The sequence below is a fragment of the Populus alba genome, chromosome 14 (genome assembly GCF_005239225.2).
Source record: "Populus alba chromosome 14, ASM523922v2, whole genome shotgun sequence".
Taxonomy (NCBI): Eukaryota; Viridiplantae; Streptophyta; class Magnoliopsida; order Malpighiales; family Salicaceae; genus Populus; species Populus alba.
The window spans coordinates 9,953,282-9,977,264 of NC_133297.1; the positions used below are offsets into that span (position 1 = coordinate 9,953,282).

General features: G+C 34.3%; 2 protein-coding genes across 3 annotated transcripts; one reads left to right on the forward strand and one right to left on the reverse strand.

Annotated features, from left to right (window-relative positions):
* The first annotated feature begins 205 nt into the window (after positions 1-205).
* LOC118041444 (thiamine pyrophosphokinase 1) lies at positions 206-3,613 on the forward strand. Of its 2 annotated transcripts, XM_035048786.2 has the most exons (8): positions 207-361; positions 448-613; positions 751-836; positions 939-1,035; positions 1,728-1,800; positions 2,045-2,146; positions 2,669-2,918; positions 3,329-3,613. In XM_035048786.2, exons 4-8 carry the CDS (start codon positions 989-991, stop codon positions 3,442-3,444), a joined length of 588 nt encoding a protein of 195 aa, XP_034904677.1. In that variant the 5' UTR covers positions 207-361; positions 448-613; positions 751-836; positions 939-988; the 3' UTR covers positions 3,445-3,613. The 2 variants fall into 2 exon arrangements, with proteins under 2 accessions (XP_034904676.1, XP_034904677.1); XM_035048785.2 differs by having other exon boundaries at positions 206-361; positions 448-836.
* A 512-nt stretch (positions 3,614-4,125) lies between these two features.
* On the reverse strand, positions 4,126-17,460 carry LOC118041443 (uncharacterized). The gene is made up of 27 exons (XM_035048784.2): positions 17,227-17,460; positions 16,977-17,151; positions 16,786-16,901; positions 15,151-15,267; positions 14,850-14,996; positions 13,772-14,418; positions 13,107-13,231; positions 12,920-13,011; positions 12,517-12,733; positions 12,332-12,398; positions 11,947-12,095; positions 11,762-11,832; positions 11,493-11,666; positions 11,310-11,381; positions 9,034-9,135; positions 8,851-8,940; positions 8,136-8,211; positions 7,928-8,024; positions 7,767-7,836; positions 7,500-7,679; positions 7,297-7,419; positions 7,115-7,198; positions 6,292-6,476; positions 6,067-6,205; positions 5,930-5,989; positions 5,112-5,216; positions 4,126-4,528 (listed from the first exon to the last, which is right to left on the reverse strand). Exons 1-27 carry the CDS (start codon positions 17,311-17,313, stop codon positions 4,415-4,417), a joined length of 3,681 nt encoding a protein of 1,226 aa, XP_034904675.1. The 5' UTR covers positions 17,314-17,460; the 3' UTR covers positions 4,126-4,414.
* Positions 17,461-23,983: the final 6,523 nt, after the last annotated feature.

Sequence of the window (23,983 nt, forward strand, 5' to 3'; positions counted from 1 at the left end):
GACTCCCAAAATCCAGAGAAAAAATCGTATAAAAGATTATTGGAATTTTTAATAAAAAATAAGAATAAGAATAATGTTATATAAGTAAAGTTTTTTATATAAAATTATCATACGAACACACGCTTCAATTATTTTTTTCATGAACGGTCAATGACTTGATACTAATCTTAACGGGGTCAGCACTTTATAACTAAAAAGTTTCATATTCTCAAACGGCAACACTTTGACTACACTTGCCTCTCCATGTCTCACGCCGTAAAGAGGAATTATTGTGGGAATGGGCAGGGATGCAAAGTGGCAAGCACAGCTTTCGCTCCCATTGTTTATTAGTCAACTCTTTCACAATCATAACAGCAAAAAAGTAGTAATTTGAATTTTTTTTTTTTGTAAAAAGTCTCTAATCACCAGTTCCACTGATTTTTTTTTTTGTGGGGATATTTTATGCAGTTTGGAGAGAATCTGTGGAAAAACCTCGAGGTAAAAGTAGAATTCCTAAATAGTTTGCTGCCAGGTGGGTAAGAATATGTTGCCAAGAGGTGATTGCAAGTTGCAAAATTAAGTTGAAATCAGTGCCGCCGCCGCCGCCACCACCGCACCTCAAATATTCGATTCTGTATGATTTTTTGAGCATAAAAAGAACATCTGTATAGAAAAATAGAAAGACGTCTCCGCTTTTATTTTCAGTTTAATTTAATTAAATAAGCAGAAAATGGAAGTGATGACCCATTCTTCCACGTTCCTTCTTCCCAGTAACCACCACAGCTCTTCTGTAACCTACGCACTTGTCGTCCTTAACCGACCCCTCCCCAGATTCACCCCGCTTCTCTGGAACCACGGTTCGGTTTCCCTTGTGGCTTTATCTTTCTTTCTTTGCTTGCCAGCGTGAGCGTGACAATTTTTTTCCTGTTTTTTGGGGGTGTGTTTTGTGTGTTGAACAGCACAGGTGAGGGTGTGTGCTGATGGAGGTGCCAATCGGGTGTTCGACGAGATGCCTCTTTTGTTCCCTAGCGATGACGCTCTCGATGTTCGACAAAGGTCTCTTTCTCTGTTTAATTTTATATACATAGAGAGGTTGCTTTTGAGATTTTACATGATAAAAATCTGTTCATTCAATTTACTATTGGGTCTTAAACTGGTTTTGATTGACACAAAAACGAAATCTTTTTTGACGGGATCTATGCTAATGGTGGATCCATGGCTGAATGAGATCAGCAAGGCCAAGTCAGGTGTGGATAGAGTTGTTCTAAAATGAACGAACCCGGAATTATTTATTTTTGTTGGAAAATCTTGATGCTTGTTTTGAAGTTTTCTAGGAAAGAATACGTATTCGTGCGCAATGATCTGCCTCTTAAAATGTTTGAGGGACTGTTGAGACCTAACTCAAAGTTCTATATTGGATTAGGTTTGTCACGGTGTCCAAACATGTTAGGCAATTTAGAATTCTTAAAAGTTACTAAAACTTTTATAGTTGTTTCCAAACAACCTTTGTGCTTTTCTGATTGACATCTACTGAGCATATCATCGTTACTCTTTCCCCAGCAAGGCAGTTCATGAAGGCTGCTGTCAGAGCAGACAAGAGTGAACACTGTAGAGTTTTAGATGATTTGGAATATTAGTTAGACATATCATACTTTAGAGGCATGAATTATGTGTGGTGGTTCTTGACACCGTGGTTCTCAAATCACTGCTTGTCATCTTCAGTAATTCCGACTAGTAGCTTTAACCAGGTACAAGCCGGACATAATCAAAGGAGACATGGACTCAGTTCGGACAGAAGTACTGGACTTCTATACCAACCTGGTAATTCAGTCTCTTTGCCCCACTTATATCACAGTAGTATCATCAGGATGTTTTCCTTTTATTCTTCCGAAGTATCATCGTTTCATGCCTTGCCAGCTTATCGTGCTAGGAGTTGCACCTTATGATTGAAGCTCTTTCTTAATCTTCTCAATTGTTTTCTGGGCCATGCTTTTACATGATTTTTTCCCCTGAGTGTGTTCAGTCAAACCTTGTTCAGATACTTTTGTTTGCTTCCAAAATGCAGGGAACCAGGGTAGTTGATGAATCCCATGATCAGGACACCACAGATCTACATAAGTGTGTAGCCTACATACGGGACCTCACTCCAAACTCGGATAAATCGAATGTAAGATAAACTTATTCATATCCAAATCTTCCTTTTCCAAGGTGCCTCCTCATCTCGTGCATGTACCATCTACCTGGACACTTGTATAAAGAATTTTGGTTGATTTACTTTTTGAGTCCCTGTGATTTGGTGAGTGCAGTGCCTGCCTAAAGCGTGCATGTGTGAAGATTTTACGATAGCATATGTTTGAGACACTAAGTTTTTAGTGCAGCTTAACTCTCACTCCTTGTAAAACTAACACAATAATTTCCGACTTTATATGATTCCAGTCTTTGCCTGTTTCCATATGCTACACTGTAAGTCATTTCGTTTCTTTAAAAGTACAAAGTTCAAAATTTCTGAACTTCCTAGAGTTGCAAAATAAATTACAAGAATCATGATCTCCCTGTTCTTCATAACAATCCCGGCTAGTTTTTGCTTAAGAACTTGTTAGTATTAATTAAACTGCACCACCAAAGTTGTGACTGTTCCCTACTCAGATTGGCAATATGACAGGTTTTTAGCTTTTGCTTTAATTTGCAGCTCTGCATTCTTGTAGCTGGAGCACTTGGTGGACGATTTGACCATGAGGCTGGAAACATGAACGTGCTGTATCGTTTCTCAACCATGCGACTAATTCTTCTATCAGATGATTGCCTAATCTACTTACTTCCAAGTACTCACCTTCATGAGATTTATATTCAATCTTCTGTCGAGGGTCCGCATTGCGGACTCATTCCCATAGGGATGCCATCTGGGAGCACCACAACAACAGGGCTTCAATGGGATCTCAGTAAGTATATTGCTTTGAAATTATTCTGGTGATTGCTCTCATTTGCTGAGCTAATAAGCAGAAATATGTAGTTTTTTCAAGTTTTTTATTTGATTAGATGTAATCTTTCTTTTATGCTATAGTGACCGTTCTTTTTTTTTTTAACAGGTTCTTGTGGTTTTTTTTTTAATTTAAATTGGTCCATTAATTGTTATTATTTATTCTTTTATTATCTGATTAGATTATAATTGTTTTTGCTTCGAGTTGGTTTTGTTTTGGTGTGATTCTTTTCGTCTTTAACTTCCTATACTCATCGAATAAACTTGTAGTGATAGTTATTGTCTCATAATTTTCTTCCATCCTCTTTTTCAGCTATAGCGTTGTCTTCCGCAGGGGTTTGGTTTACAGTTTTTTTTTTGTTTTTTTTGCAGATAACACGGAGATGAGGTTTGGTGATGTGGTAAGTACGTCAAACTTAGTCCGGGGAGAAAAAATAACGGTGCAGTCCAGTTCCGATCTTCTTTGGACGATATCCATTAAGGTGTAACGGTGCAGTGGTTTGTTCATATAGAATAATTATTCGGAGGGAACGCTATATTTTATGCTGTATTAGCATTCCTTTTTCAAGCCCTCCAAGGCTGCTCCTATTTTTGTACTTCGCCTCCAGTACACTGAGGAAAAATAATTGTAACAGGTTTGCCGTTGTTTGGTTTTCACTGACCGCCTTCTCGTGTGTTTACTTTGTAGCCTTTGATACTTTTAAATTATTTTGATGAATTGATATAAAAATAACTTTTTAAAAATAAAAAAATAATTTTAATACAATCGTTACCTTACTTGATATGCAGGATGTTGCCTAGAGGGAAATCTCATGATGATGTGTGAGAACTAGTAACATGACCTAATTTCTCTTGCCTTCGGATAACTCTCTTTTCTTTAAAATGAATACAGATTAGCATTTTCCATTTTCCTTTTCTAAGGAAAGGTCTCCCTGACATTAACATCTCTCCTCCTTCAAAAGGTTTTTAAACTTAAACCTCCTCTGCGTGTTTGGTGTTCTAGGCATGAGGTATTTTTAAGCCTCTCTGGACTTGTTATAGAGATTGAAATGATCTCAAAAGTCGCTAGGTGATTGAAAGAGGGAAACGCCAAACATCGCAAGCCATGAACCTGATCGATTAAATTTAGATATATCACGAAATTAATATTAAGATACATGAGAGGCGAATAAGGTAAAAACTGCTTTATTCATTGATCAAAACTAGTATTTACATGCTAACAAGATGGGGAAAATTGAATTAAGAAAAGAGAAAAAAAGCAGCTGTGGCCAAGTTACCTGCAAATAAATATTGGTAGAAGTCCTAAACGCGGTGAATAAATTAAAACCTACTCTATGGTACAGGGAGGGGGACCCTGCAACGGAATTTCCAAAAACTACAGGTCCCCCACCTTTTGGGTGAATCAGGCGACTCAAGAACAAATTAAACAAGAAATGCCTATACATAAAGATAGGATCTCTACATGAAATAGCTGAGCGATTTCTTCTTTCTAGATCCACCTTCTCCATAAAGATCATTCCATTGGAGAAGTTCGTTCATGTTTGTGGACTCTGATGACACACTTGCGCACACCTGCAATAAAAGTATCAAATATGACGTGAAGTTCATGACTTTCTCCGCCCTCCATGAATAATTATGACCAAGCAGCGGAATATTAGACATGCTCATTTACAATGTGGGGATTTTAGAAGTACAGGGACTGACTGGTGTTCAAACATACTAAAACATCAGAATGTAAATTAACAAAATTATCCAAAAGGGGTTAAGTGTTATAACCCATTATGCTCTCTCTTCCTCAAAGCTATGGGGCGTTACTATGGCTGACACATTTTTACTAGGAATTTTTAGTCATTTATTCAAATTTTAATTTAACATTTATTGGGCCACACCATCATGCAATTTTTACACATCTACCAAACCTCATTTAATGTTTCACTCACCCCTTGACATCGATCTAAATGCAACCTCAAAAGAAAAACCTCCCAACCAAGCAAAGACTTGACAAACTATTGTCCACACTGAGAAACTAGACCAGACGTCCAAGAGAACATATCCGAGCCAAGTTGTGAAATTAACAAGCTACATTGAAATGAGTATATTATCCTACTCAGTCCACACCCCAAACAATTAATGTATAAGTTCTAAATTATCATACCTGTTCATGTGCATATCTAAAATCCTCCATCTTGAGAGGGCGGATGTCAGCACTGCTGTACAATATGGGTAAAGGACTATTCTCAGCCAATGCCAGAGTTCTTTCCTGAAATTTGTGCCCCCCAAAAGTCAATGCTTAGCCAATAAGTGAACAAAATCATGTGCGAAAGTCAAATCACCACGTATAGGATTTAAAAAGGCAAGCAAGCCAGTACTTTAGAATTTTGTCACACCAAGTTTCCTCCCAAAATTTGTCTAAAAGAAGCAGCACAACCAAATAAAAATGATTAAAATAGGTCCAAAAGTTGAATCAGGACATCTTGAGTTTATAAGTCAACAATCGACTATATTTGAATTTCAAAGAAAACCCTAAATGCAGTAGATGGTTAACTAAAATGTTACTGGCAATGTGAAGAGTCTTCACATTACATACTAGGACCTGGTACTTCCATGTCATATTTAGAGCAGCCACGCTAAAGTTCCAAGAATGTATCTACAAACATAAACCACATGGCACTTTCATAACTGGTAGCCGCTCCTTGAGTTCCAAGAATGTACTCTTCCCGGCTCACTAACAGCTTAACAGGAAGAAGCAGGCAAGTAATTATGAGCAAAACTTGTATTACAACAATGTGAACTAAAATGACTTCTAGGCAAGAAACATTTCATGGAATACATATCCACAACCAGTAACAATAGTCAGAATCTATACACCCACATTGCACTTAAAGAACCAGATATAGGGTTTCAATTAGACATCTTCTATAATACAAAACAAAAATATAATTTGCATTAAACTAGTAGCAATGTCCAACAAACCTTCTTTTCCTTCTCTAATATTTCTCGTATAGGACAATGAGCAGCAGTAACACATAGATTCTGAAGAGAGAGAGAGCGAGAGGATTAGAGGAGAATGATGAGGGAAAAATCAAATGCTATGTAAAGAGTAAAACAACCTTCAGGTCACTTCCAGAATAACCATCGGTCATATTTGCAACAGCTTCTAAATCAACATCAGGTGCCAAATCCTCTTTGGCCAAGATAACCCTCAGAATTTTTTCTCTATTCAGTGCATCTGGCAAGTTAACCATTAATCTGCCAACCATTTGTAGAAGAAAGTCAATGATGTTTCTGCTGTGCCAGTTTAAAGAAAAGGGTAAGATAAACATTAGATAGAGTACCTCCGGGGAAGCCTCCTAATAACAGCCTCATCAAGGTCAAAGGGCCTGTTTGTGGCAGCAAGTACCAACACTCGTTCTTTGTCTTTTGTACGCAGACCATCCCAATTCACCATGAACTCATTCTTCATCTTACGCATAGCCTCATGTTCCCCTGGATTTTCACGTCTTCCCAACATGCTATCCACCTAACAAACATAAGCCAAGTGAGGCAAACATCTATTTCAAACAGACTCGAATGCAGTTCTTGTTGTTGCTATAATTACCATGATGACAATGATGGTATGCAATATAGCCTCTTATGCATTTTGTTAATTGCCTTTTGTTGCGAGTTCACACTTATTTCCTTAAATATCTGGAAAGACATGTTTGAGAAGTTGGGAACTTTAGAAGACTGCTAAACAAAGAGAGAGAAATGGTGGGCAACAGTCTAATAAGGGCAAAAGAAACACTATCTTTCTTAAAAAATGCTGGTCACAGGCCTTGTAACAAAAGGATGTCTTAAAAAAATCTATACTGTTCATATATGTTGATTCAATTATTCCATTAACATCATTCCAAATTAATTATTATGTTTCAGTTGTATGACCAGCAACTGCTTTTGTATCATTTAATAGAAATTCTATACGCCTATTAGGAAATTTAGCTTTTAACATCGCTGAACATAACAGGAGTAAAAAAGGAACCAAAAACGGGATAAAATGAAGATAAAAAATGTGAATCCAATCTATCAGCCTACCAGCAATGGCCATGGACAATCAGGGGGTAGGGGTTTGAAAATCAACTATCAGAATATGAGAGCGACCAGGAGATATAATGCACAAACCTCATCAACAAAAACAACACTGGGAGAAATTTTACTAGCTAAAGAGAACACTGCCTTGACATACTTTTCGCCTTCTCCAAACCACTGCAATAAATATTGATGCAAACAGTTCAGTAAACACTCGCAATGCTCAAGTGAAAGCTCCCAGAATAACAAATAACACACCATGTACACATCAGTACCTTCGAAGTAATGCTTGACATAGATATATTTATAAAGTTTGCACCAGCCTCAGTTGCAACAGCCTTTGCAAGCATTGTTTTCCCAGTACCAGGAGGCCCAAAAAGCAATATTCCCTTACAAGGCTGTAAAAGGAATACCATCTTGTAAAGACAGAAACACGTATACATATAGCAGGAAAAAAATACTGTATTTTGCAATTAACCTTAGTCAGCTGTCCTTTGCAAAACAATTCAGGTCTTTGCAGAGGAAGCATAACCAATTCCTTCAAGGTATCCTTCACATTTTCTAAGGCTCCAATGTCGTCAAAGGTAACTCCAATGTCACTAGGAGGAATAACATCTGCTAGAAGTTTCTTCTCAAATTCATTCTCAGTGACCACATCCTGAAAGATGTTTTATGTTAACTTGATATGTAATGAAAACAAATGTTAGATAAGTATCATCTGAAAAGATGCGGCCATCAACTTTACCTTCAGTGAATTCTTCAAGCTCTTGCTTTCATTTTGTATGCCCTGAAGAATGCTTAATCCATACATGACGCTGCAGCATATACATCAAAGAAAATATTAATACACGATAAGTGTGGCATTTCATAATTAATGATGGAAAAAAATATGGAGAAAAAAATAACCTTTCAGAAGATATAAGAAGTTTGGAATCTTTGACGGAGGCTTCAGAACAATGCATGAAGTGGTGACTCAAAGCCCACCCCACCATTTTCTCCACACCTATTGAAGTAAAATAATAGCACCATTGAAATATTGCAGTTTAAAGTAAATATCAATAAATAAATAAAAATAGAGAAGAAGAAATGCAAGACTTGAGTCAACAACTCTTACTCTCGGTCGCAAGGGCCTGATCTTTAACACATATGGTTTCTAGGTCAGGGCAACACAAACCAACTCGGTTAAGAACCTGCATTCATCACGTGGAATGTAAATAAGCAAATAACACAAGTCAGAAACAACATTATAGTTTCTAATTTCTAAATTTAGAAAACCAAAAGCATTAAAACAACATAACAGGGGGGAAATGTAAGATACAAAGCGAAGGCTTAAGTTGAAATCTTCAAACGGATCCATATAGATAGGATTGGAATAACATCTAATGTGGAAAACATATGTAACTCGGCAAAAAAATGGTTCTTCATAGGCAAATCTAAAGCAGAGAGTCCACAGCAGCATGTAAGGACCTAACTAGAAAATTTTTCTAAGCTAGGAGGAATCTGTGTGCTTGGAAGCCACACACAAGCATGAAATGAATCATCATTTGACTATATGCAGGGGCACATCAAAAGCAGTAAAACTGCAACAGCATCAGATAACCAAACAAGAACAATGTTTGATTTTAAGCATGGAAGCATCTGTGTGTTTTGATGCCATGGGCGAGAGCAATGCTACTCATCATTATAAGCAACTTCAACTGCATAAAGGTTGGCTACCATGCATACACTACAGGAAGTCATTTCAAGACAAGCAGCTGCCATGTAGAAAGTAGGAAAATCAAGATGAAACTGGAAGTAACAGGTCAGGATACAGAAGAGATAACACTCACTGAACGAACACTAGCAATGTTGGCCTGCACTTTCAGAGTTTCAATATCACGTTCCAGCTGCTGTTTCCAGTCCACAAGCAAAGCTTCATCCTGCCAGGATGCTCAAAAATGTAGGCTAAGGCATGCAAGGGATGGAGAATAAAAAAGCTTGTCTAGATTATGAACTGAATGCATGAACAATACCTGAGGCAACTGTACTGTCACTTTGTTTGGGAACAGCCGTGAGAGCTGCTTCATTGCTTTGGGTGTTTCTTTGCTCCTATCACTCAGTCTACCAAAGCTATCCTGAATGAGAGGCAATACTTGCATCATTATCATTCTTCAGTGATGTAAAATTAGTGTAAATGACCTAAAACAACCAGCATAGAAGCTTTTGAAATTCTGGATAGTAATAAAATGAATCCAGTCCAAATAGCTTCATAGTCCGATAAAAATCCATTGTGTATGATTATAATCAATGAGCTCTACTTGCACATAAGAGGTAACGTACAAAAACTTTACAGTTTTACAGTGAGAATGGGTACAAGTAAGAGCAAACAAGATTGTTTATATAAGAGCTGTGCCGAGCAATCAAATCTGTAATCACCTCACCACTGCACTCTTGGTCTGGTTATGTCATGGGTAGTAGTTAAGCTTTATACCAGGTGAAAAGATGCATCCGGTGTCAAGAGAATCATGCATAACAGATTTTATACTAAAAAGAATTAAAGAAAAATCGCATCCATAGCCAGGCTACCAAGGAGAGTAATCCATGCGCTGAGAAATGATAACAGGAAAATAACTCATGTTAAAGATCCTAATGTTGTAGAGTTTCTCAATCGTCGATAATCCTAATGCTATAGCATTTCTCAGTAGTTAATTAATGGACTTGCATGATCCTCAGCCTATCCTACTACATGTCAACCACAAGTATTATGATTCTAAAATAACAGAAATTCACACAGAATAACAAAATCAGTTCCTTTCAATTTAGATGTCTTCAAATGGGCTAGTGAAACACAAGGATTTGCCTCGTTATAAGGTTCCTCCTGGAGCTGGATTCTGCAATATGTAGAGGACCAATCTGAATTCATTTCAAAATATTTGGAAATGTTTCTATAAGTTCCTGAGATAAAATGCTTTTTACTTCATAACTGCAAGCTTTGTAGCATAAGTGTGCAAACAACAATAGTCAAACTAGAGAATGAAGGCGTTTCATGTTATAGTTTCATCACATGTAGGAGACTGGCATTGAATTCTTTTCTTGCCAGTATGACATCTTATTTTAAAGTTTTCATGTCTTATAGCTTATCACATGCCGATTTCTGGGAATACTTCAAGGAAAGAAATCAATTTTTTGACACAAATGCCGATCATTAAACCTATTGACTTGATTTAATATATGATGTTGAAAGCTACTAGCTAAATTAGTCTTTTATGATTTTAAGTCAAATAATAAATACCGAGTTTACCAGGAGTTCAGATCCAATTGTTGGAATAGAAAACGTTTATACATTTTTGCTGGGCAAATTTGTTACCATTATTTAGGTCCAATAGGGAACCCTCCTTTTATTCTGCATTCAAATGAATTCTTCCAGAAATCAGCAGATTCGGCCATCATATCATCACCAAGTAAGTCTTTTCAGCCCAATCTAATTCCTAAATCTCAGCCAAGGCATAACCTAATTGTTCAGGCCTATCTCTACAAAAAGGGAGGTTTCTTGTACAAACCTACCCACTGCCAAAACCATCGAACTATCAAGAAACATAACACTAGAATGTGCTCGTATTGTTGAGGAGATCTGCATTAGAGAGTCACTTAGGCCTATATGGGCTTGCAAGCGTGAAGGCTTACACACAAGTTTGGACACCACTTTAACCCAAAAGTATTTGGTTATGGGTCCATCTTATATTTAAGCACCTCACTTTTCTCATTCCCTTTCAATATGGGATAGCTATCACTCACATGTGCACCTAACAGTATTAATCCATATAGCAAGCAAAAAAAAGGCGGCAATGAACAAACGATAGGAGAATAGTTCAAACTCACATCATTTTTACCCATAAAATCATTGGAAGCATAATTGTAAAATTTGCAGCATAAAGATTTGCCTAGCACAAGCCTGGATAATAATATGATTAAATATGCCCAAGCTATATCTGTTTAAATATACCTCATCACATAAAATGACAACAAAGCCTTTATCTCAAAATTGTTGGTATAAATTAACAGGTATCCGAGTAAACAAACACGGCTATCGTGAGAAGAGAATGGTTACGTGGTTGACTCTATCTCTATATGCACAAATGTACACACACATGCACTATGGAGGGGGGGGGGGCAGATCAGCCATCAATCAGAAAATGCAGAAACATATAAAATAGAAGTTACTCTACGTACAATCATGAATTTGAGAAGATCAATATGGAGTAGAAAGAAAAAAATACGTCCATAATCATTATGGCAGTGCTTTGCATACCGGGAAAGCAAGATCTAGTAATGCAGTGTGGTTGCCTCCAAACTTTGTAAATAGAAGACCACCAGCATGGGACTGTAAGATAAGAAGTCAGAGAAAATGTATGAAATTGTCAGGGTATTAAAAAACAGTGTCAAAATAGCAAAGATAAAAATACAGTTACCAGAATATCTGCAACCTGCTTACCTTCTCCTTACGATTGTCAATCTGGGTATGGGAGCCAACTACAACAACTTTCTCTGGTAAACTATCAAGCTTACTCCTTAAGGAAGAGTATGCATCTTGATTTCCCACCACTGACTTTTCTAAGTCTTTCACAAACAAGATTAGGGGGCCATTTTTACTTTCATTTAAAGCAACCTATGAACATGAGAACATTCAGCTCAGAGCCTTATATGAGAACAAGAAAAGGAAGAAAGCACCAACCAACATCACTCAGTGAAAGCAGCAAGGACCTCAAAGAGCTCATTAATAGCAAGCCTGTCAACATCTTCTCCTCCAGAAATATCCAAACGAAGTGAATTGGCTGCAGAGTAAATAAGGCATTAGCGACAATGGATTATGGACTGTGGCAAGCAAGTACCACCATCTAATTATCTAATAAATCAGTGAAAGAGTCTAGATGGTTCAAGAAAAGCACCAGTACAATAGAAACCATGATCCTCTTCACAACGACCACCCAGATCATTGCCTTCTGGGATGGATCTATCAAATCTAACGCCAATTTTAGAGGAGTCATTTCCTTCAAAAGCAAGGACCACCTTGCCTCGTAAACCAATTGTCGGTCCCCTATCGAGAGAGAAAAGGTTCCAATCAAAACAGAAAGGAATACTTAAAACTAAGCAACTGGTTGAGTATGGTATCCAGGAAGCTGGGCAATTTTGAAATTCAGCCCATGGCACTTATGACATAACCAAGAAGCTTGAATTCAAGACAAATTAAAACCCCGTGTACTTGGGAGAGCTACAGCCAATAAATTGGGAGGAACCCAACAAGACACTTTAAGAAAAAAGAAAGAAAAATACTTCAAAGGAGGCTGCAACGAAGAGATTGCAGATGCTAAAGAGGCGCCCACAAACTTCACTCTGTCACCTGCAATTTAACAAACTGTAAGCTCAGCTAGCAATTTAGGTATTAACTCTTAAGGTAGTCTATGAAACCAGAACTAAAAGACAATTATCTCAAAAAAACTGCTGTTAAGCAAATATGCCTGTTTTAAAAGTGTAGTTTTTGGATGATGCGGTAGAAGTTTCCTGCTTTGGCCGAGCATGAGAACTGAATGTGGAGCAACCAGTTATGTCGGCCTCAACACTAGAAGTAGGTTTCTTAGATTGTAATGCCGCCTGCACGGCTCTTTTGGCAAACACAGAGACTCTTTCAGATTTTGAACTTTCTCTAGAAGAATCAGCTTCTTTGGGTATTGATCCCTGAATTTATTAGAGCGCAGTGTGAGAAGAAATTAGTCAAATAAAAAATGCTTACTTGGTGCTCCAAAAAAGCAGCATATCCTAAAATGGATGGAAATTTGTGTGAGGCATGCCTTAAGGTATGGTAAAGCATGCTCACATACAAAGAACAAAAATATAGATTCTGAAGATATCCAAAGAGCTTACACCAGGCAGTTGAAGTGAATCCACAATTAGTAGTCTAGCACCAACATCTTTGGCAAGTGCCTTTGTCAGAGTCTCCTGATATATTTCTGAACCTACAACAAAATTTCACAAGAATAGGAGCCAGTAACGATGAACATACAAAATGAGGCACGAAAATAAATCATAAAACAAATACGAGGGGGACTACCTGCAGGACCAGATAGTAACATGCGCGGGGACACAGTAGGGAGATCGCAAGCAAACTTTGCAACTTTGTTACCACACTTCAAATGGATGAATGCAGCACCTATCAAAACTTTCTTAGTTGTATCACTGTAAGAGAGCTCATTGTCAGTAAAAATACCAACTTCCAAAACACTTGGGATCAATTACAATAAGTAGTATCAATTTGGTCCAGCACAAGAAGAAATAAGATAACAAAACAAATGGTTTATCAGTTATGAAGAGCTTGATTAGATTAGTGACTTCTGTGGAATTTAACTCAATTCATTGCCTTTTTCCAATTCCATTGTTCAATAGTGAACTAGAGTATAGTTGAATTGAAAGGGTGAATTTGATACAAGTGCTAGTAGTGCCTTTTATAATCTAAAAAGGTTTGATTTTCTTAAAGTAGCACATCCTTTTCATAAATCTGAGAAGAGGTTAGATCCCACCAAGCAACGGTCATATTTAACCATTTTTAAATTTGTTAGTACACGGTTTTGTCCTTCCTCCTTGTGTTTTAAGTCGTAAGGGACACACAAGCATGCAGAGCATGAATAATTTCCATGCTGAACTGGTTCATAGCTGAGAATAATATATTCAATGAGATAAGTATTTTATTCAACTACTTAACAAAATGAGAATATGCACCTTAGATAATATGGGAAACTGTCAAATGAAACTTCAATCTCTTCAGGATTTAGAATTCCTTTTTGTAAACTATCCTTGAACAATTGCCGTCTAGTGGACATCAGAACTGGTGGAGGATCAAGATCCTTGATGATTTCTCTCCTTTCCCTCTCATCAAATATTTTATCAAGTTCAGAAGATGAACCTGCAAGCATCCGCAACAGTGGCTTTAATTCATAAGTTGAATTTGGAATCCTTCCAATAACCGCATCCGTACAAGCGCCCGATCCCATGCTATCAACATTAGCATTTTCACTGGCAGCGTTAGAAGATGGAACAGCAGCTTTCTCCCCAGGGGAGACATCAGCAGTATCATTATTGCTTGTGCCGTCCTTCATTTCAACATCTGGAATACGAACTTCAGATGCTTCACAACCAGAGGGCAAGATGGAAAAGTCTGTATTTTGCTGTGTCTCCTCACCAGTTTTGGCAGTAGGTGGAAGAAGATGTGACAAAGAAGCCAATATTGAAGCGCCTGTATAATCTGAGGGATCTCTAGGCCTTGCCTCAATATGAATCCCTTTTATAGGAGCGCTCTGGGCTTCTAAGATGCTCATGGAAGACATACCTGGAGTGCCTACGTTATTGCTTGTTAGCTGCTGAAAAATCTAGAATTCCCATTAAGGAATTCAGTGATCCTTAGAGGAGGTAATGGACATTTTAGTCAAATGATACAATGCAAACACACAAAAATCTAGATAGGAAAAGGAATTTTCCTGCTATGCTTTCACACAGACAAAATAGTAATACAAACAAGAAAATAATGATGATGATGATGATGATACATAGAGGGTGTTTGGGAGTGTGGTAGCGGTTGCTTTTCAAATAGCTTTTCATGCCGAAAAGCATGCAAATAATGTTTTTTCATTTTTTAAAAATCATTTTTGATATCAGCACATCAAAACGATCCAAAAAGTACAAACCGCACTCAATTTTAGCAAAAAAAAAAAATTTGACGAAAACCAGGTTCAACCTCAATGCCAAACACCCTCATAACGCCACATTATTTTGCCAAAGGCAAAGCAAAGAAAAAGGATACATATGCATGTTTGCCAGAGGTGGTGAAAATCACTTCATCGCCTCCGTTTAATACTAAACTTTCATTCTTCTGATAAAGTTTGCCATTTACTTGGACCGCTCCTTTTCCCCCAGTGATTTCCAATAAGACAACAGATGCACCTCCACGCTGCAGGGTGATTATAAACAGATTACCAAAGAGGAGAACAGAGTTGCATTACATAATAATGGAAAATGATGCAATGTCTTACTTTGATGCATTTATTTTTTGTTAATTAAGAAGTAAAAACATTACAGGCATTAGATTGTGCAAAGAGTACTACCTCTATGTGCTTCAGTTTGCATAAAACAGAACTGATGGATGGATCATTAAGCCATAAATTGCATTGACGACTTTGACCAACAGAGAAAAGAGTGCTACTCATCAGCTTGTGAGGATTCTGGAATGAATAAACGGTTAAAACCATCACAAACAATCACTTGTTCAATTCCATAAAATATGGTAAAACATCCAGATCAATCTTCAGAATTCTGCCTTTAAGACAGAAGAGGTAAACAAAATTCAGCACTAGTTTTCCAGTTGCTGTCATAACTTAGAGAATGAAAAAAAGAAGAAGAAAAAAAGAACCAGGCATCAATTTCAAAAAAATAAAATAAATAATCCCCATTTTCCCAATTGAAAAAAATTCATGATATTAACAAAGCGAAAAAAAATAAAATTACAGGCTAATATAAAATCTTCCCAACTTCCATTCATTTTTCAAAACCAAATCAACAATCCTTGCATAGGGGAATTAAGAAAAAAACATATTAATCACAAGAATTTTTGTTTCAACGGCTGCTTATATACTTGAAAAGCAACAGAATGACCTGGATATGATAAAGTAAATGATCTCAACATAACAAGAATATACAACTAGCCTTATTAAACAGAGATATGAACCACAAAACGAAATGAGCAAAGAAACACTGAAATTCCATTCCCTTCCCTCTTGAAATAAATTTACAAGATTTTTCCCAAGTAAAAAACTGGCAATAAATAGACAATTTGAGACCCTCACTAGACAGCACTTGGAACCTCACAAGAAAAAGATCCAATCAAATTTCCCCACAATTTTTTCCAGGCAACCACATATCTAGAAATGAACTAGACCTTTATGTAGAGCACTTAAATACCCTGTGAGACACAATCCCAGGTAACTTAAAATGTGACATTAATGATATATGTCTAGATCTATACACGAACTTGTAAAATGCATGCAACCGTGAAAGAAGCCACTAACTCACATAAAGAAAGTTTTTTTGTTCTTAATTTCATAGTGATATAAAGAAGTCTTCATCAATACGCACACTCATAGCCCGCACAAAATGCATGCAACCGCGAAAGAAGCCCTAACTCACATAAAGAAAGATTTTTTTGTTTTTAATTTCACAATGATTTAAAGAACTCTTGATCATCTCGACTAGATTCACAATTACTACCCTCAAAAATCCAAAGGCTTAAAACATGCTAAAACAAAGGTTTATTAGTGAGTCGCCTGGCAATAATGGTCTGAAAGGTTTCAGCAAAAAAATAATTGCCAGGCAAGAAGTCTGAATTTGTGTCAACAATGCAGGAAGAAACTCGTAGAGTGATACCATCTCATGTCTAAAACAACCTTCCTCCTGATAAGCTCTCTAGACATGAACCATAAACATAATACTAAGTGCAGAAAAAGTCGAATAACAATACAAATGATAAAGATCTTTAAGATCATGGAATAACATAGCTGTGTATAAAACCAAGGCGGATGAACTCAACAAATATTGGCAACATGCAGACCCAGTGGGGAGCTAATAGCCCAGAATTGTGAAAACAAAACTCCAATTAACAAACATGGAATATGGCAGTACAGCATCCCGGACTAAACTAAAATTCATCATCTTTTCATAATCAATCAAGCACACCATCGACTCACCTGTGAACATTGCGACAACAATTGGCCCCATGCAGCTTTGGCACAAGATTTTACTGATTTTGGTACTCGTTTCTTTGACTTATTCAGCAGTACCGCAGCCTTGGATTTCTCTCCAGCTGTAATCTCATATAAAATCAGAAAAAGAACTTTTTTTTTTCAACAGCAAAAATAGAATAGAAAGAAGATCGCACCTAGAGACATCAAGTCCTCAGCTTGGACATCAGCGGATTTCTCCTCCTCGGGCGGATCTAATTCAGGTGGTGACCCGGATTCCTTTTCCGGACTTGTACTTTCTAAGGGAAGCACCGGGGGCGGTGTATCGCTTGTCGATGATGACACCTCTAATGCAGCAGCAGCCACAGCAGCCTATAAAAAAAATCAAAAAATCAAAACGTATCACAGCGAAAAAAAATCTAATATGTAGATGAAGAGAGGGAGTACTTTGCATCTTTTGGAAGAGGGAGGGGGGGGAGAAGAGGGGGGAAGGGAGCGTTTGGCGGAGGAGGAGCTGCGTCTGGTTTCGACCATATTATTGCTGTCGTTTTGCGTCCTGCTGTTTGGTCGTTTTGATTCAGGAGAGGTTTGGTTGTTTGCTTTTGATAGAGAGAATCGACAGAGAGGAAGATTGAATGATTTGAGAGAGAGTGTTTTTGTGAAACGTTTGTTTTTATATATCTTCGATTTTTAGTGGCTACTAAATAAGAAAAATATTTTAATATTCAATTGGGGCAAGCGGAGGAGGTTATGGTAACAAAGGAAAAAGACCTTTCGGTTGGTGAAATCTACTAATTTATAACACATACAGAGTAACTAATTACGGTGCTTACTTGGCGGATTCGGATCAAAACTTAATTTTAATATAAAAATATTTCCTGACGCCGTTAGGATTTTAGAAAAAAATTAAATACAAACTGAAAATTTGACTTGTAGTATGTTTAGTAGTGTGATAATGGTTGGTTTTTAAATAACTTTTTATGTCGAAATATATGCCAATAATATTTTTTTATTTTTTAAAAATTATTTTTAACATCAACATATTAAAATGATCCAAAAAATACAAACTATATTAAATTTTAATAAAAAAATTGAACTTTGTGGAAACGCGGTTTCAACCGCGTTTCCAAACACACTCTAAAATTAACATTAATCATTAAAAAAAAACTAATTGAATCCGTGTTTTTTTATATGTATCTACTCGCAAGATATTATTTATTGTAATAATTTTTTATTTTATATTAAAAAAATATTTAATTTATTAAAAATTAAATTTCATGACTTGTTATGTTTTTTTTTTAACGTGATTATCTTAATATTATGATTTGTATCATATATTTGGTGGGTTAACTTAGTTGATTCGAGTTTTTTTTTTAATTTCATCTTTTAATATCGAGTTAACTGAGAACCAAGTTTTGTGATTTGTTTAAGTTTACTTTCTAAAAGGTTATTTCGGTATCATGGCTCGTCATGGATTTTTCAAGTTAACCAGTTAGACTCGAGTCATTTTATTGTATCATTTATTTAGATTGAATTTATTCCAAATTCATTCTTTTGCAGTGGGTTTGTAGGGGTTGAGCTTAATTATTTGTCCCGGTTAACTTTCTATGAGGTTATTTTAATATCATGACTAGGGTTGCGAATGTCACGGGTTAAATCGGGTTGACTTGGGTCATTCTTTTATTGACTTTCTATGATATTGCTCTGATCTTATAACTAGGATAATGAGTTTGGCAAGTTAACTCATATTGATTTGGATCTTTTATTTGTGTCATTTTTTAATTAATTTTTTTTTCAACTTTAACATTTGATTGATTGGGAATTAAACTCCATTATTTGTTTGGATTTACTTTTTATATAGTTATCTTAGGTTTTAAAGGTTAACTCACGTCATTTCTTTGTGTTTTTTTTAAATTACTTGTTTCAATTTCATCATTTATGTTGAATTCTTTCTTTTGTTGCCAAAAAAAATTATCTAACCGTGGCAAAGTGATGGTTGCATAGCTAGTGGAAATACTAAAAGATGTGGTGTTTTCACTTTGCACCGCCTCGTAAAATACTATTCATTTGCAATAATGTTTTTAAAAAAATATATTTTTTATTTTATCATTTAACATTTAATTTATTAGAGATTATGTTTCATAATTTATTTCGTTTTTCAAACTAAAAGAGGCGATGCTTTCGCTTTGCACCACTTCATGAAACATCATTCCTTGTAGTATTTTTTTAACTTTTTTTTAAAAAAAACTATATATATATATATATATATATATTTTAATTTTATCATTTAACATCTAGTTTACTGAAGATCAACCTTTACAATTTGTTGTGTTTTGTTTTGCATGTAGTTATTTTAGTTTCATGACCTATACTATATTTTTAGTGGGTTTACCTAGTTGACTCAAGTTTTTTTTTTTTAATTTCAATCTTCAACATTAAGTTTATTAGGAATTATGCTTTATAATTGTTTCAGTTTACTTTCCATGAAGTTATTCTAATCTCATGACCTGAATAATGGATTTTATGGGTTGACTCGGGTTATTTTATTGTGTATTTTTTTAAAATTGATTTTTTAAAATTTTATAATTTAACAATAAGTTGATTAAAAATTAAACTTCATGATTTATTTTAATATGTTTTCTACTAGGTTATCACAGTCTAATGACCCGAGTCATAAGTTTTACAAGTTATGTTGGGCTGACTCGAGTTTCCTTCTCGGTTTAATTTATACGAGACCATCCTAGTCTCGTGACTTATGTAATGGATTTAGCGGGTTAACCCATGTTCACTCGATGTATTTTTTCTGTTTTTTTTTCTTTTCAATTCCATTCTTCAAAACTAAGTTGATTGAGTTTAAGCTTCTTGATTTTTTTTATTTACTTTTTATAAGATTATCTTAGTCTTATGACCCTTATGAGTTTGGCAAGCTAACTCGATTGACTCGGTTATTTTTTTAATCTTTTTTTATAATTCTTATTTTTTCAATTTCACTATTAAACACTGGTTTGATTAAGAAATTAGAACTGTAATTTGTTATGATTTACTTTATATGAGGTTATCATAGTCCAATGCCATAGGTTGCGGATTTAGTTGGTTCACCTAAGTGAAACCATGCTGACCTAATATGTTATTATCTTAATATTTTTTTTAAAAAAAAGATGTCATCTTATTTTTATTTTTTAGTCAAACTAAGTTTTCAATGATCGTCCGGGCTGTCTTTAAGCCTGCCAAGTCAATCGAGTTATATTGAATCAACTCATATAAAATTTCATTTTTTTTTACTAGAAAAAAGTCAAGTGACACCTGAAAATTTGTTTTTACTTAAAAAGAATTGATTTGACCTATAATATAGTATCGGTTAATGATCTTGTAAATACAAAAAAAAAAAATTATGTTAATAATAAAAAACTAAATTGGGAAGATGAGGGGTAAATGTAGATAAAGAAACATGTCCTTGTGTCATGTTATGTTATTTAAGCTTCTTTAAAAAAGTAAAAATTCAAATTCAAATTCAAATTCAAAGGAAAAAAATAATTTTCTAATATAGTTCCTTCTTTTTTATATATATAAACTTCCTTACTGTATGGGCTTTTGTATGAACCTAGTTTAAAATTAAAACATGTTGAACTTGGTTTAATGTGACATGCCTGGCCTAGTGGGTCTAACTCTTACTTTATCATTCAGTTTGAAACTCATTTTTTTTTTTTTTAAATCCAAGTAACAATTATTTTATTGACCCATGTTGATATAAACCTGTCATATGGGTCACAAACTCGGTTAAGTTCAAAAACTTTTTTTTTAATCAAACATGTTATTTAATTATACAATACCAAAAATAGACACGTAAAGAAGAGTGAATGAATAAAATACAAGAAAAAAAACATACCAGGCTGTACAAAAATAGCAATTGTTAATATTATATAAATATGTTATAAACCTAATAAAACAAAAGGTTGAACTATACTTTATTAAATAATATTTCAAATATATTTTTAAATAATTTATCTATATGAGTTTTAATTAAAAAATTTGAAGTCGTGGTTTGACTTTAAAAAATATATTTTTTTAAGATGGTGTCGATTCATTTTATTTTTTTAAAAAAAATATTGAGATGACGATGTTTTGGATAGAAATGAGCTAATCTAGTCAACCCATTAAGCTTGTGACCTGAATTATAAACTTATCTGGATCTAATAATATTTATTTTTGAATCCATCTTTTATTTAATTACACATCACAAAAAACAAATATTTTCCAAGTAAGTGATCAAATAAAATTAAATATAAAAAAAACATGTTAAGGGTTGTATGGAGAAATCATTTGCTATTATTATAAAAAAAAATGTTATGGTATAATTTGAAAGGGGAAATTATCCTTAGTATCTTATAATTTAATCAAAATTAAACATGCTTACCGAGTTTTAAAAAATTATAATTTGCATCATAAATTTTGGTGCGCGAACAACCGTTTACATTTTACATTGTCTAGTCATTTACGAGATGACATACCCGCGCGCTGCCGCGGGCTTATAAAACAAATACACTTGATAGTGTTATAACTGTGAACCAATACTAGATAAGTAATAGAAATTAAAGATATGATAGAGCAAATATTTCATGATGGGAAAAAAAGTTGTGTTGGTGATCAAAAACTCAGAGACTGAACAAAATGATTTGTAGATATCTATAATGTGTTGTGAGGAAAGATACAGTGCTTTCACTACATGATTTAGCTTTTTAGTTAATAAAAAGAAAAAAAAATTACAAAACTAAATTCTCTATCAACTTAATATTAAAAAAAAAAACCAATAAAGATAATTTTGGAAGGAAAAAAACCCATGAGAAAAAATATTACAGCAATTGACAATGTTCTGTAAGGAAAATTATAGCGCTTTTCCCAATAAAATAAAATAAAAAACCATTTAGAGAAATATTATAGCAATCCATAGTGTTTTATGAGAAAAACTACAATGCTTTCCTCATATGATTTAGCTTTATTGTAATTATAATTTTTAACCAACTCAATATTAAAAAAAAATCGACAAAGATAATTTTGGAAAAAATAATAAAAAAATCACATGGGAAAACACTACAACAATTCATAGTGTTTTAAAGAAAAAAATATAAAGCTAAATTCTTAATCAGCTCAATATTAAAAAAAAAAATCGACAGAGACAATTTTAGAAAAAAAAAAAACAAAACAAACACCAAAAAAAAAGAAAAATATCATGTTGGAAACACTGTAGCAATTCACAGTGTTTTGTGATGAAAGCTACAGTGCTTCCCCACATGATTTAGCCTTATTTGTAATGACTTATAATTGTAATTCACAAACAACTCAATATTAAAAAAAAAAATTTAAAAAGGATAATTTGAAAAAAATTATAACAAAAAAAACCATGCGGAGAGACACTGTAGCAATCTATAATGTTTTATGAGCAAAGCTACAATGCTTTCTCCACATGATTAAGTTTTATTACAAAGTTAAATTATTACCAACTCAATATTAAAAAAAATAAAATGGATGAAGATAATTTTGAAAAAAAATATTGCAAAAAAAGAAAACACAAAAGAAACTGGAAAAAAAACCATATGAGGAAAAATTGTATTAATCCATAGTGTTTTGTGAGGAAAAACTTGTAATTGCAATTCTTAACCAGTTTAATATTTAAAAAATAAAATTGACAAAGATAATTTTAGGGAAAAACATAACAAAAACAGGAAAAAACCATGTGAGAAAAAAAAACTGTAGCAATAAACAGTAATTTTCGAGAAAATTTACAGTGCTTTCCTCACATATTATAACTGTAATTTTTAACTAGATCCATATTAAAAAATAAAATAAAAAAAGATAATTTCAGAGAAAATAAAAAAAAATCATGCAGAGAAACATTGTAAAAATCAACAATGTTTTAAAGAAAAAAATTACAAAACTAAACTCTTAATCAGCTCAATATTAAAAAAAAATTGACAAATATAATTTTGAAAAATAAAAAATAAAATAGAAAAAATATGTGGAAAAACATCGCAGCACTCCATAGTATTTTAAAGAAAAAAATTAGAAAGCAAAAATTTTAACCAAGTCAATATTTAAAAGGTAAAATCAACAAAAATAATTTTGGAAAAAAAATTAATAAAAAATGAAAAAAAAATAGGAAAGTTGAAAAAAAAAGTAAATTTGAAAAAAAAAAGAGAAAAGAAACGAAAAAAAAGAGGAAAAGTTAGAAAAAAAAAAGAGAGGTGGAAAGCACTGTTAAAAAATGAAAAAAATAGGAAAGTTGAAAAAAAAAAAAGAAAGAAAAAAAAAGTTAGAAAAAAAAAAAATACTGTGAATTATTGTTGTAATCCACAATATTGCTCTACACAATTTAGAGTATTGTATAATAAGTTTTTCATTGTTTTTCATTTTATAATTAAAAAGCCTCTGTTACGTTAAAATAACAAAAATGCCACAATAGCCCATACCCCACCTCCACCCCAAATTTGAATCTACACCACGCATCCACATTCGCATCAACACCTCACCATATTATTTTTTAAAATATATATATATCAACAACACTTCACAATCTCGTAGCTCATATTTGCACCTGAAATATGACGCCCACTCCTTTTCTTCTCCTTCATTTGGGCTGATGCGAACCTCTAAACTAAGCAAAAAGCCAAAACTAGGTTTCTAGGGTTTAACATTTGAACCCTAATTTTAATTTTTTCCGTTAAGATAAACTCGAACCAGTCATGTAAACAAACTTCTTAACCCGACTCGATATCAACTCGAACCGAGTCATGTAACTTTTTACAGTGTAAATCTACTTGAAAAGTCTATTAATGATTCCATTAGGTCATCACAAGTTGGAAACCCAAACCGGATCTGTAAGGCCTCCCAGCTGATAAATTGCTATAGTTTCTTCTATCTCCTGAAACCAAGCTACTGCTCACTCATTCGAGTGGAAACTTGCCGTAAAAAGTCTATGCTAATGACTAGTATTGTGGTAGTTAAAAAATTAAATATCCATGTACACCCATCCGAATAGATCGTCCATGTTAAATCATCAAAATCTTAACTTCATTACCCTTGGCTAGTTTCAGTTATCTCCTGGTTGATCGACTTTAGGGTGATGATGATCATTGATTGGAATTATGGGGGGATTTGGTAGGGATGGCATGTAAGGGTGATTATTTTTTGTTCGGTTAGGTTTTTATAA